The sequence below is a fragment of the Pan troglodytes genome, chromosome 1 (genome assembly GCF_028858775.2).
Source record: "Pan troglodytes isolate AG18354 chromosome 1, NHGRI_mPanTro3-v2.0_pri, whole genome shotgun sequence".
NCBI classification, from domain to species: Eukaryota; Metazoa; Chordata; class Mammalia; order Primates; family Hominidae; genus Pan; species Pan troglodytes.
Genome location: NC_072398.2, coordinates 69,490,832 through 69,506,139, shown reverse-complemented (window position 1 = coordinate 69,506,139; position 15,308 = coordinate 69,490,832). Strand labels below are relative to the sequence as shown.

Genomic DNA, 15,308 nt, shown 5'->3' with positions numbered 1-15,308 from the left:
ACTTGAGCAGATCAGTACTCATCTAGAAACTTAAGGGAGTTCCTCTGCAGATCTCTAGAGCTATTTCTGTGTCACTCCTCCTTTTCCATACTCAATCCTGCAAATTTTAGCATCCTCATCATCTCAAAATCTGTCTCCTCAATTCATCTAGACTGCCAGGCTCTGTTTCTTTTACTTCTTCCTACACCATATCCTGAAAGCTCTCCAGACTGTAAGGTGGGCAGGGTGTAGGAGGGGTGGGTTCAAGGCTCACCTCTCAGTTCTGCATTGTTATTCAACAGCTCTAAATTGTTGTTTCATACATTTTCCCAATTTTCTAGTTATTTATGGCAGGAGAGTGGGAGCCATAACTTTTATTTTAAATGGTGAAAGTAATTCTTAATACAGAAAACTCAGCCTAAAAAGAGTTATAGTCTTACTACCAAGAAAGAGTGTTCATTTATGTTGCTTTCTTAGTAATTTTCTTATTTTTAGATTATTTTGATTTCTTTTGTCATTTCCTGTGCCAAAGAAGCCTGAAACCAGCCTGTTTTTCTTCCTTTGTAGGTAAGCTGGCTAACTGCATGCTTGTCAAATTCTTTTTCTTTGAAATTCAGAAAGATTATCATGAATTGTTCAGTTATTTCTCATTCATTTCATCAAAGAAAGTCTTCATTTTTTAAAATGGCTTTTGTTAAATTGACCTCCAGAAAAGTATCAATATATGTTTCAACTCAGAGTGTGGTAGTGTCTTCTTTTTTTCCATACTTTCTAATTATATAACTCTTAGGATTCTGTGTGGTTATTAACTCAAATGTCAATCCTTGAAAGATGGTTAAGTACAAAAATTTTTTCTCATCAAAAAGCTAAACATAGAGTCTGATTGTTTCACATCCATTTTTGGTTACTGACAAAGTTGATTTTTTTTAATCAGCCATTTTTATTACTTTTAAGTTACTTTTAAATTCATTTTAATGTTTCTTAAGACGGGTCTCCCCTGGTTAGTCTCCTTTCAGACTTTTTTTCTATTTTTTTTTCCTGAAAGTTTAGAATTGTTTTTGTAAGTTCCAAAATTTCAATGAGATTTCTTAGAATTAAGTTTAAAATTTTTGAAGAGACTTCATGCATTTCATTAAGTGTATTCATTCATTAACATGTTGTAGTTCTCTATTTATTCAAGTATTAATCTTATGCCTTTCATTGCAGATATGTAGTTTTCTTTATTAGAGTTTGGCACATTTCTCGAAATTGTATTCTTAGATATTGTATGTTGTGATACTTTTTTTTTTTTTTTTTTTGATGGAGCCTTGCTCTGTCACCCAGACTGGAATGCAGTGGTGTGATCTCAGCTCACTGCAACCTCCTGGGTTCAAGCGATTCTGCCGCCTCAGCCACCCAAGTAGCTGGAATTACAGGGGTTGCCACCATACTTGGCTAATTTTGGTATTTTTTGGTAGAGATGGGGTTTCATCATGTTGGCCAGGTTGATCTCGAATTCCTGACCTTGAATGTCTGCCTCGGCCTCCCAAAGTGCTGGGATTATAGGTATGAGCCATCATGCCTGGCTAGTTGTGATACTGTTTTTGCCATTAAGACTGGAACTCTAAGTGTTCATGGTTCAGAAAGAAAGAAATTGACTATTAAATATTATTTTGAAACTACCTTAGCAAACTTGGTTGTTTCAATAGTTTTCCCATAGGTTTTCCAAGTAGACTACCCTACCATTTATGAACAGTAGATTTGCTGTGCCCTTTTCAGTATTTAAAGTTCTTATTTCCATTTTCTAAATTTATTGTGCTGACTAAAAGTTCCAAAAAAAATTAATTATAATGTATATTTCTTTTTTCAGAAACTTCCCACTCTATAGAATTTAGCAGGAAGACTCTACCTTTTAACTGTGAGAGCCAGGCAATAACGAATGCAGAGTTGAGGACATTTGCTCATGGCATGGCTCCAAGTTGAGGAGTGAGAGAGATGCAGATACACTTTCTTCTGTCTTTTCTTTGAGTTTCATCCTGAGTTTTGCAGCTCTAATAATTCCTCATAGATGCAGCCTAATAACCACATTTCACTTCCAGTTGAAGTTTTTTGCCACCAGAACAATTTAAATCTTCTTCTGAGAGGGGGTGTGGGTTCTAATTCCTAAACTATGTATTTTAATTTATGGTAGGACAAACACTACAAAATTATCAGACCTCACAGAATCCTATTTACAAAAAGTGCAACTTTCCATTTCTTCAAAACTGTAGATCTATTAGTTTGTTAGGTGTTCCCTCCAAACTCTGCAAGTTTGTGTTTTTATGTGCATAGAAAAATATATTACAAAATTAAAGTGTAAACTTTTTTCTTTTTGATCATCTGTATCTTTTGTTCTTCCAAAGTGAACATGCATCATTTTTGTCACAAGAAAATATTATTAAAATGAAAAAAAAGTTTTTCCTTTATAAAATGAGGATCAGAATGTCTTCACTTTCCTCTTGCAAGAGAAACAGGCTGGCTTGGCCTTTTGTATCCCACCCCTGCCCATTGCTTTATTTCACAAAGCAGTTTGTTAGAACAGTTTAAAGCCTCTTTTTGAAAGGCGTTCAATTTTCTTTATTTTGACTTCTTGAGAGGGAATTTAGAGGAGAAATGAACATTTTAATGGGTGAATAGCATATGAATTTAGCTATATTTTCTAGTGAGTGAAGCCTCAGATGCTGTGTCCAGCCCAGGTCATCAGAATTTTCTGCATTGTGTGTAGTTCTAGACCACAGATTACGTTGCTTTCTATTAATAGGTATTTACCTTTAAGAGTAGCAATTTGTCAAGGAACAGAGATCTGGCATTTCTAGGATCTCTAGCCTTAATACCATTTAAGAGTACATCAACCTGCCAGGTGCAGTGGCTCATGCCTGTAATCCTAGCACTTTGGGAGGCGGAGGTGGGTGGATCACTTGAGGTCAGGAGTTCAAGACCAGCCTGGCCAACATGGTGAAACCCCATGTCTACTAAAAATACAAGAATTAGCTGGGGTGTGGTGGCACATGCCTGTAGTCCCAGCTACTCAGGAGGCTGAGGTAGGAGAATCTCTTGAACCCAGGAGGCAGAGGTTGCAGTGAGCCGAGACTGTGCCACTGCACTGCAGCCTGGGTGACAGAGTGAGACTTTGTCTCAAAAAAAAAAAGAGTACCCCATTCTACCTGTTCCCTGCCCCCTCTGTCTTACAGATTCAAGACCTTATTGTGACATTCACCATGAGATTAAGGTAGATAAACTTGGACTTATAAATAAATATCTTCTCATCTAAATGAAATCAGGGTGGTCTTAGTTTGCACCTAACTTTTAATTTGCACCTAAACAATTGATAGTTTTTACATGAATTAGATGCTTTGCTTGGCATTGCATATAAGAGGTGAAACATTTTATTTCACCTGATAACCTGACTCAACTGTAGTTCAAGAGTATCCTTCCTAAATAATTGGATATATTAACAATTATCAGAAGGAGCTATTCAGTGGGTTAATTAATGCAGTTCTCTGGGGGTTATATTCTCTGGCCAACTTAGAGTAGCTTTTCTGTAGCTGTTTTCCCACAAGTTCAGATGAAGTATTTAGTATGGCAAATCAAATCCCATACTGCCTGGCTTTAGTCAAATAAGTCAGACCCTACATAATCCTATTTATAGGGTCTTAGTTCTGGCTGCTATAACAAGCTACCGCAAACTGGGTGGCTTGTAAACAACAAATATTTATTTTTCAACATTCTTGGAGGCTTGGATTTTTCAACATCTTGAAGTCAAAGATCATGGCTCTGGCATATAAGGTGTCCAGTGAGAGCCTTCTTCCTCATTCATAGATAGAGGTCTTTCATTGTGTCCCCACAATGCAAAAGGGGCAAGGGATCTCGCCAAGGCCTCTCTAATAGGGGCACTAATCCCATTCATGGGGGCCTTTCCCTCATGATCTAATCAGCTCCCAAAGGCTCCACCTCCTAATACTATCACCTTGGGGGTTAGGATTTCAACTTAGGGATTTGGGGAGTGGGGAGTAGAGAGGGATACGTCTATACTATAGCATATACCTAACAAATATTTAAGCAGCTGAAAGCATTGGTGCTGTATGTTTCTGTGCCAGTTTTGTGATCTTTGTAAGAAATGTATTAATGTTTTCCCATATGGCCAAAAGGTCTGAAGTATATTCATCTGAGATGTAACTTCTGTTTCTTTCTGCTTTTAGCCACGTGCATCCTCTTTCCAAAATGCTTTCATCATTAGATAATGTTTCTAAATTATCCAGGTGTCTGTTTTTAAATTTTTTTATTACAAAAGTAATATAGATTGATTACAGAAAACTTGAAATACAGAAAAGCACAAAAGAAAATAAAGATCACCTGTGTACTCTTATCACATGAAAATTTGACTTAAAAATTAAAATCATTCTGGTTCTTAGTTTGTGACCTGCTTTTTTTCCTCTTATGCATTGCAAATGTGCCGCATTACTAAATATTCTAATGCAACATAATTTTAAATGATGGTATCAATGTGCCATGATTATAAATGATGGTATGAATGTGCCATAATTTTAAATGATGGTATGAATGTGCCATAATTTAACTTGTAGCCTAAGTTGGGCATTTGCTCTATTTTCAGTTTTTGCTATTAAAAATAACCTTATGATGAAAATCTTGCTCAAGTATGCACACATCTCTGTTACTCCACAGGATAAATTTCTAGAAGAGCCATCATTGATTGAAAGGAATGTTTACTTTTATGGCTTATCTTGTATGTGGCTAGGTTGTCATCCATAAGAATTGTTTCCGTTGACACTCACATAGATTGTGTGTGTGCTCCTTTCCTTGTACCTTTGCTGGTACTCAGTACAAATGGAGTTTCCTTCAGAGATCCCTCCCCACCCACCTGCATTTCCTTTCTGATACCTTCAGGTATATTATCCTTTTGTGACACTCGGGGGAGGGGGGGTTTAAAAATATTTTTAATTGATGAGTAAAAATTTTATATATGGTGCACAACTTGATGTTTTGATGTATGTATACATTGTGGAATGGCTAAATCAAGCTGTTTGACATGTATTACCTCACATACTTGTCATTTTTTGTGATGAGAACACTTAAAATTTACTCTTAATTTTCAAATACACAATATATTGTTAAGTGTAGTCAACATGATACACAATAGATCTTTTGAACTTACTCCTCCTAACTCAAAGTTTGTGTCCTTTGGCCAATGTCTTCTCAATCCTCCCACCCCTTAGTGTCTGGTAACCACGATTTTACTCTGTGTCTACAAGTTTGACTTTTATGCACTTCCCATATAAGTAAGATCATGTGGACTCTGGGTTTTTTCATTATAATAATTGTAATTACATATATATATGATCGATTCAGGTCTATCTCTGCAAGTTCCATGAGGACAGGGACCATATCTAGCTTATTTACCTCTGTATATCCAGCACTTAATACGGTGTATAGCACATAGTATGATCTCATTACGTATTTGTTGAATGAATAAGTGGGTATTTTTAAAATTTTATAATTTGATGGGCAAATAACTGTCTCTGTTAACGTGTATGTATTTGAGGTTGAACTTTATGCTTTAATTTGCTACTTAGTCTTCTATTTTATTGCCTATTCATGTTTTGATTCATTTTTCTGAAGAGTATATCTTTTTGATTGAAAGCTCTTTCTCTTCTGTGGTTCTATAAGCTCCTATCTGAATATAGCATATTTTATCACTTTCCATCTTCATTTTCTAGTTCTATCTCATTCGCTTGATTTATTCCCCATTCTTCATGTTTGATGTATAGCATCTGACACTAAAAGCGTTGTTGAAATCACTGATTACCTCCCAATCTTACTTTTCCATTCCACATTATAACTTCTGCCCTCTATAATTATAGATATCTCCAACTTTTCCTGGGCTTTAAAAAATCTCCACTGCATTCAGTTTAAAGTCACCTTAATTTAGACATTTTGCTTGAGGTAAACTTTTTTTTTTTTTTTTTTTACTTTTTTCAGAAGCATTCTATTCCTAGCTAAAAGCTCATCATTTTGCTATCTTAAACCTGAGATTGGCAAATATGTTCTCTAACAGATTACATAGTAAATATTTGAGGCTTTGCAGGCTAAATGTTCTCTGCATCTACTAAACATTGTCCTTATAGCACAAGGGCAGCCATAGGCAATATATGAATGAGTGAATATGGCTGTGTTCTAATAAAACTATGGACACTGAAATTTGAATTTCATATAATTTTCACATGTCACAAATAATACCTTTTCCCACAGCCATTTAAAAATATAACCATTCTTAGCTTATGGGAAGCACAAAAAGAGGCCATAATTTGCCGACCTTTGTCATAAGCCATGATCCAGAGAGACACATCAAGTCTGTAATCACCATCCTGCCATTTACCTCCCAGTTTTCCAAGCTTTTATAGTTGATTAAAAAACAACAAAAGCCTACCTCTGTTCCACAGTACTTTTGTTTCCTACGTAGAACTTGAGGTCCTTGAGGCTGTTTCTCTGGTCTCATCATTCATCCCTGTAGAATCAGCGATTCCTTCCTCTCCATTGTCTTTCCTAATTTCTCTGGATTCCACCTTTGTCATATCCCTTCTTTTTCTATTCTCTCCCAGCACCCCAGTTAAAACTCTTGCCTAGAGAGTTGCAGTGGTTTCCTAACTGGTTGTCCACCCATCCAATCTAATTTTCTGTTGCCAGATTACAGTTCTGATAATCTGTCTCCCTTGCTAAAAATCTCTAGTATCAGTATCTCTGTTTTTGGCCGTATAACCAAGAAAAACTCCTTAGCTTGGCATTTAAGGTATTCTGTAATAGGACATTAATCCACCTTTCTAGTTTTTCTTTCACTATTTCCCTAATGCCTTAGGCAAACTATTTTATTCAATTTTCTTTATGAAGTTCCTTCTACCTTCAATGTTCTCTCTACCATGTCTGTCTGCAGAATTCTCTCCATCCTGCAAGGTCCTTATAAAAGGAAGCCTTCTGGCACTTACAGCCTTAGGTTATAGATGTTTATGCGTTGATCTCACTTCCCTACTTAATTTTAAGTGCCCTGAGAGGAATTACACCATCAAAGGTAATCTTTTTTTGTCCCTGAAACACCTAGCACAGTGATAATTTAATACGTTATTGTTATTGAATCTGCAAATGGGAGGAACCTTCGGATGGAAAGATCAGTTATCTTTAGAAAGATTATCTTACTGTTCACTGGGAGAGCTTTAGGAAATTATCTCATGGCAACTACAGAAGAAATGTAAAGAATCTAAGACTAAGGGCTAGGTACCTTTTGTTAAAGCTAACGATATAATCATAGGTATCTAATCCTCTCCTTCCCAGACCCATGGAAATGCCCAAGAAAATGTGAAAATAGGGGAAAACCCTCAGAAACTTGATAGGGAGCCATGTACTTGCCAAAACTTGGAGGGGCTCCTGCTGAATGCTGTGCCAATGGTATTGGATGAAAAGAAGGGTAGTCAGTTCCAGAGGGAGAATCCTGCCAGGGTAAGCGCTGCTTGCCAGAGGAGCAGGCAAGGGTCATGCTCACACCATGTGCCAGGCATTATGTTATGCACTCTTCGTGCCTCATCACATTTAGTTTTCTTGTCAGCCTTGTGAGAGATGGAGATTATCTTCATTTTTCAGGTGAAGAAACTGAGACCTAAAAGGTTACACAGTTTGTAAGTAATGTCAGGCCAAGTAAGAGTAAGAAGAAAGACCAAAAGAAACAGTTTAGAAGGAAAAAGTATTAATAGTGATTGTGTCTGGGTGGTAGGATTTTAGGTAATTGGTATTTTTCTTTATATCTTTGTGACTTAACTGTTTTTTTTTTTTTACATTCAGTTATCAACTTTAATGTCGATTGAACATAACTCTACAATCTTTCACTCCGCTTTAGTTCTCCTGCTGTGGCTGTTCACTGGACCTTGGCTAAATGGATATTCTCCCTGCTACTTTCTGATCACATCCTCCTGTCCTTCCAGCTTACTTCTCAATTATTCCCATGCATGATCATTTTATTTTAGTGGGGCCTCTGTATGCCATTGACTTCTCTCTACTAAAATCCTCAGACTCTACTGTCTTAACTCAGATTCCTCCTGTCCTGACTTCCTACCTGCTAAGTTTAGATTATCATCCAATATTTCCTTAACTTTATTTTCCCACTTTTTCTACTTTCTCAAATGTCTGACCTCCCTCCTCTTTCCTTTTACTTTCAGGAGTGGGCCTTGCTTCTGAACTCAGAGAATGCAGGAGCTATCAGATTTTAACTCTCTGTACCTTCTGACTCCACATTCACAGAGCCTTTCTTTGTACCCTTACCTTTTCCCCCACTCTCTTTGCTTCTATTACAACAGAAAAACTTTTCCTTCCTGTCCTTTAGGGCCAGTTGTCCCACCGTCCAGGGACGTTCCACCATCCCATCTCTTCCCTGCATTAGGCATTAAGTATGTTTCCAATAAACATGGAATACTTTTATAAATAGGAGAAAATTAGTAACAAAAATTCTTTCTGGGTAAGAGTATGGGATTGAGTAATAGACTCTAGAATAATTGTTAGAGAATGTTATTTAGCCTAGAAAATTCCTCAGCATTTAGTTTCATAATGATTCTATCTACTCTAAGTGTATTTCGTATGGTATGAAATGTTACAGTTCCTCTTAAGAACAGTATTTTGTCTATTTAATTGCAATATATCTCCTTTTATAGATTTTTTCTTTACATATTGTTTAGATCTACCTTTGACTTTCTTTGGTCAGGGGGACTGTGACTTGACTTTTTTTTTCTTTTTTCATAGCTGGAGAACACATTCAAATCAGTTATTGCACAGATTGGACCTGGAGGAACTATCAGTTCAGAACTAAAACATAAGATAAAATTTGTAAGTAATTTCTGTTTCTGGGAGACAATAATAATTGATTTATAAATTTATATATCATTTGTGGTTGAGTTTGTCTGCAAGTATTAATTTACATCTAATCTTTAATATACTTCAAACTAAGCAACAATTCTTTTAGACTAAGAAAAAGAAACAAAATACGTACTCCTAAAAATTTTTAACATAAAACTGTTTAGCAAATAAGTTCTTCCATAAGTTCTCTCTTCCTTTCCTTCTTCCCCTCATCCCAATAGATCACTGTTGACAAACAGTTCAAGATCTTTCCAAATACCAATTTTATAAATGTACATTAAATATTGTTCCAATGTGTGTTATCCCATTACATCGATGTACCCTGTTTCATGTAGAGATCCGTGATTGATTAAAGTTTTGGTGTTTTTATCTTTGGCTATGGAAAAAGTTCTCCAGTTAATGTCCGTGGACATTTTTCTAGAAGTGGAATTGCTAGTCAGAGGCATCTTATGTTTTGATTATAAATATTACTAAATTGCCCTCTAAAATGCTTGAACAGATTTATACTCCCACTGACAGGTGTTACTATCCCACCACGTTGTTTTAGTTTATCCTTTGATTTTTACATTAAGCATCTTTTCATGTGCTTAGTAGTCACATATATTTTTTATGTGAATTGCCTGTTTATGTCATTAGTCTTATTTGTTTTACCTTACTAATAAGTGAAAACTCTTTGGTGTTATGTATTGAGCCAAAGAGTTATGTACACTTAAATTTTTTGTGGGAGCTGTTAATCCTGCTTTGAGTAATCAGGGTGCTATTACAGCTTGTACTGCCTTATATTATTCCATTTCAACTGTCATGATTTTACTAGGAGAGATGCAAAAACCTTGATGCATTCAGGCCCTGTTTTTTTGTTTAGACACTTGAGCAAGTGTCCAATAATTACTTGTTAAAGGACATTCAATATGACTTTTTTTTTTTTTTAAGAGACAAGGTCTTGCTCTGTCACCCAGGCTGGAATGCCATGGTGCAATCATAGCTCACTGCAACCATCAACTCTTGGGCTCAAGCAATCCTCTCACATCAGCCTCCCAAGTAGCTGGGACTAGAGGTGCATGCCACCACACCCAGCTAATTAAAAAAAAAATTGTAGAGACAGGGTCTTGCTCTGTTGCCCAGGCCTGTCTTGAACTCCTGACCTTAGGCATTCCCCCACTTCAGCCTCCCAAAGGCTGGGATTACAAGAGTGAATATGATTTTTTTGTGGTACCAAAAATTGGAGAAAAATTAGGCATTAATTTTAAAGGATTGGTTATGTATCAATATTGGATATTCTCCAAACTAGGGATGTCATGTAGCTTATGAGAAAGTTTATGTATGTCTCTCTTAGTTTACATTGAAGTTTCTCCCTTGACTTATTGTTGGACTTTAAAAACAGGTTTTATAGAATAGTGTGTTAGAATTGTTCTTTCATATAAAACCATGAATAACATGTGCACACATAAGGGGATTTCTGAAAGGGTGTTTCTCTAAATGTAGCAATGGCTGTCTCTGGGTCACAGGATTTTGAAATAATTTTTACTTTAGATTTTTCTGAAGCTTGATTAGAATTTTGTATAAAATATATCTGGAAAAATTTAGAAAACAAAGATTTTTGTACTTTATTGGGATAGAGTAAGTCTACTTTTAGGAAATTATTCTAAAAATCATTGAACTAGTGTGCAGAACTCAAGCATGAGGATAATCATTACAATATTTGGGATGAAAAATAAGAAACAAAATAGAAGATCAAATACATTTAGATGTCTTTAATATTTTGAAAAATCTGTGGCCAGTGAAAATGTTTATCTGTTTTTACTGACATGGAAAGATGTCTTTGGTATGATATTTAAAAGCTGGCTATAGAAATATTGATCTTGTTTTAATATTAAATAGATATTTTGATGTACGTATGGGCAATAATGCTCTTAACAGATCTTTTATTTTTGCTTAACTGTATTTTCCAAAATGTTTTCTAGTGTTTATTGCATTTCTTTTCTAACAATTAAAATGCTTGAAACTGTGCTATAGGATGTTTTATGTGAGCTGAAGCTAAATGTGTTAGCTGAGCTTAAAGAAGTGCAGGAATTTCTGGAGAGTTGTGGTATTGCAGTATCATGTAATAATCATTTCTCAACTCTGGAAATGTTGGAAATCACAGTCTCTTTTTGTTCTAATGTTTTTTAAAACTGGAAACTCATTTAAAAAAAAACAATGTAATATGACTAAAATTCATTTAATAATGTTACTTTTGCCTTTGTTGTTATTTGTTTATATTATTTTAATATTGTGTCACTCAGCATTTCAGTGTGTCTATATTGTATTTCACTTTCTATTTGTTAGGTTGTATCTAAGTTCCCAGAGGGTTTGTTTATTTCTAAACTGCTTGGAGAGTATGAGGTAAGTGTTTTGCTTTTCCCCAACCCTAATTTTTTATGGCTTATATTTCTTGTGATAGATGGAATTTTGTGGCTACTCCTTGGATTCTCCAGGTCTGTGCTCTAAAACGGAAACATTTTGTTTTGCATTTTAGTATATTATAAGACTTGAGAATATGATCTTTAACAAATACTTGATTATGCATAGGAAGGATATTTTTACCACTTATTGTTATAATATTATTATAATAAAGATTATCCCATTAATGTCTGACAGTGTTATACCAAGTGTCAGTGGGAATGCAGAGAAGCAGAATACCTCATACACTGCTTGTGGGACAAAATGCTCTTAGGGAGCATTTTGGCATTATCAAGTAAAGTTGAAGGTATGCACCCTCAGGGATCCAGTAGTTCCACTTTTACATTTGCACTCTAGAGAAACTCTTGCACATGTACGCATGAAGACCTGTAAAGAAGTGCACAGCACAACATAGGAACAAATGAGAAACAAATGGACATCAGTAGGATAATGGATGGAGATTGACATTTATACAATGGAATTGTATGTAGTAGTATAAAATAAATCTGCTCTGCAACATGGATCATTTTTAAAACCATAATGTTGAGTGAAAAAAATCAAGTTGCAGAATAATTCAGATAATGCCATATATCCAGTTTTTAAAAGATAAGTCCTATACATATGTTAACTGTGTGCCAGCCTCTATCCAGAGCATCTTTCATATTGGCATATGTTCATTTTGTTTTCACAACAAATAGAGGCACAGAGAAGTAACTTGCCTAAGCATCAACTTCCAGTAATAGGTGGAGCCAAGATTTTAACCTGGGCAGTCTGGCTTCAGAATCCTAACTCTTAACTACTGTGCCATGAAAACTATAGTATATTTATAGGTAAAAACATAGATATTGTGAGATAGTATAGCATAATTGTTAAGATATATAATTCTGTGTGCTATCTTATAGACAATATGTTAGGTCAAGATAATACCTACTTTATAGAGTTTTGTGAAGTTTAAATGACTTAAAAATAAGGCACTTAGAACAGTGCCTGGCACATAAGCTTTGCTCAGATCTCTGCCTGACCCTTAACTGCACATGCTTGGGGCAGACATAGAGCAGCCTCTGTTCTTTTAAGGCTAAAAGAACTGAAGATATTTCAGCTGTTGCCCATCAAAGGGTGGCAGATTTTGGGTTTATGTTCAGCCAAATTTAAAATGAATCAAACAATAATCTCCAAAAGAGCATAAAAGATTCCGGATTCTCTACAATACATCTATCATGATGCCTGGAACACAAACCAAAATTACTAGATACAGTAAGAAACAAGAAAATGTGACCCCTTGACAAAGAAAAGGTGATCAATGGAAATTCTGAGATCATGCAGATATTGAAGTTAGCAAAAAAGGTTTTAAAGTAACTCTTACAACCATGTTAAAGGATATAAAGGAATATGTATTCAGAGTAAATGAGGAGATAAGATATTTCAGTGCAGAAAAAGAAACTATAAAAACCAAGTGATTTTCATAACTTAAAATATCTGAAGTAAAAAATTCACTAATAACAAATTGGAAATGGCAGAAGAAAGCTTTAGTAAACTTCAAGACAGATCAATAGAAATTATCCAATTTGAAGAACAGAGAAACAAAATAGAACTTGAGTGACCTGAGACCTGTGGAATAAAACCAAATGGCCTAATGTATCTATTAATATAATTGGAGCCTAAGAAGGCACAGCAGAAATATATTTGAAAAAATAATGGCCCAAATTTCCCAAATCTTGTGAAAGAAGTTTATAAATCTAAGAAGCCCAGAAAACCCCAAACAAGTAATACAGAGAAAACCTCACATAGGCACATCATAGTAAAAATGCAGAAAACCAAATATAAGTAGAAAATTCTGAAAGCAGCCAGACTAAAAATAACACACTTCATACAGGAGAACAGTGATACAAATGATGGCTGACCTCTTGAAGCAATGCTAGAAGACAATGGAATGACATCTTTAATATACTCAAAAGAAAAGTACTGTTAACCCAATATTTTATATCCAGTGATAATATCAAGAATGAAGATGATGAGATAGACATTTTCAGGTAATCAGAATTGGAAGCAGACTGGTACTATAAGAATGCTAAATAATGTTCTTCAGGCTGAAGGAAATAATGCCAGATTGGAACTTTAATCTTCAGGAAGGATTGAATAAAGGATGTAGTAAATATCTGGGCATATATGAAAGACTGCCTTTTTTGATCAGTTAAAATATATGACTGTTTAAAGCAAAAATTACAGCATTAAATAATTGGGTTTATAACATGAAAATGTAATGCATATGAAAACTACTGCATAATGAGTGGAGGGGCAGTACCTGGAACTATAGGGTTGCAAGATTCTTATATTTTATTTGAAGTGGTACAGTAAGACTGAAAAGGATGTGTATTGGTTTTGCTGGTGAATTCTGTAAAACATTTAAGGAAGAAATTATATTAATCATATACAGATTGTTTCTTAAAATAGCAGAGAATATTCGCCAACTCATTCTTTTTTTTTTTTTCCTTTTAAGAGAGAGTCTCACTGTCATCCAGGCTGGAGTACAGTGGCATGATCTTGGGTTACTGCAGCCTTGAACTCCTGGGCTCAAGTAATCCTCCTGCCTCAGCCTCCTGAGTAGCTGGGACTACAGACATGTGGTGCCATGCCCAGCCAATTAAAAAAAAAATTTTTTTTAGAGACAGGGTCTCACCATGTTACCCAGGCAGGTGTTTAACTCCTGTCCTAAAGCAGTCCTTCTATCTCAGCCTCCCAAAGTGCTGAGATTACAGGCATGAGCCACCACACCTGGCCTCCCCAACTCATTCTAGAAATACATTGTCCTGCTACTAAAGCTTGACATAGACATTACAAAAAAACAATTAGAACATGTTTCTCGTAACGTGGACACAAAAGTCTATTACAAAACAGTAGTAAATTGAATTAAGCAATCCCTGAACGAGAGGGGTTTATCCTAAGAATGCAAGGTTGGAGTAACATTTCAAAAGGAATTAAGGTAATTCACCATTTTAATAGAATAACAAGGAAGAAAAGCCATGTGATTATTTTGGTAGATGCAGAAAAAGAATTACCAAAATTTAATACCCATCCACAATTAAAACTCTCAGAAAACTAGGAATAGAAAAGAAATTCCTCATTTTGATAAAGTGCATTTGTGAAAACCTATTAATATGCTTGTCATACTCAATGGTGAAACACTGAACAATTCCCCCTTAAAATCTGGAACAAGGTAAGTATATCCAGTCATACTGCTTCTATTCAACATTGTATTGCAAGTTCTAACCAGTGCAATAAGGAAATAAAAGGCATGAAAACCTAAAAGAAAAAAAGTAAAACTTTATTTGTAGAAAACATGATTGTTCATATAGAATATACTAAGGAATCCATGAAAAAGCTACTAGAACTAACTTATTAGCTCAAAATACAAGGTTAGTATACGGAAATCAATTGTATTTTCATATGTAAGTAGCAAACTATTGGAAAATGAAATTAAATTCTGTTTATTATATCGTCAAATTACTTGGAAATAAATTTAACAAAAGAAACATAAATCATGTACACTGAAAACTAATAAACATTGTTGAGAAGTTGAAGACTAATAAATGGAGAGGTATAAGATACTCATGGGTGAGAAGACTCATTACTGATAACATTATATGAACATGACAACATTAATGTATAGATTCAATATAGTCCCCATCATAATTCTTGCGGACTATTCGTAGATACTAACAAATCCATGAATTTGGCCTTACAGTGCATGCATAGGAGATCCACCCATATACACTGAAGTGATTTTTGAGAGAGGTGCCAAAGGAATTCAAAAGGGATAAGACAGTATTTTCAGCTCTGGGCATGGTGGCTCATGCCTGTAACCTCAGCACTTTGGCAGGCTGATATGGAAAGATTACTTAAAGCCAGGAGTTTGAAAAAATATTTTCAACAAATGATGCTGGAACAACTGAATGCAAGATACA

The 15,308-nt window shown here is 35.2% G+C and overlaps 1 protein-coding gene across 3 annotated transcripts in view; it reads left to right on the top strand.

Annotated features, from left to right (window-relative positions):
• TDRD5 (tudor domain containing 5) overlaps positions 1 to 15,308 on the top strand; it is a 91,872-nt gene that overhangs the window by 18,204 nt on the left and 58,360 nt on the right. For all 3 annotated transcript variants that reach the window (XM_003308619.5, XM_514031.7, XM_009439117.4), the window contains exons 5-6: positions 8,794 to 8,877; positions 11,233 to 11,289. In XM_003308619.5, coding sequence (XP_003308667.1) covers positions 8,794 to 8,877; positions 11,233 to 11,289 — 141 coding nt within the window. The remainder of the gene's footprint in view (positions 1 to 8,793; positions 8,878 to 11,232; positions 11,290 to 15,308) is intronic.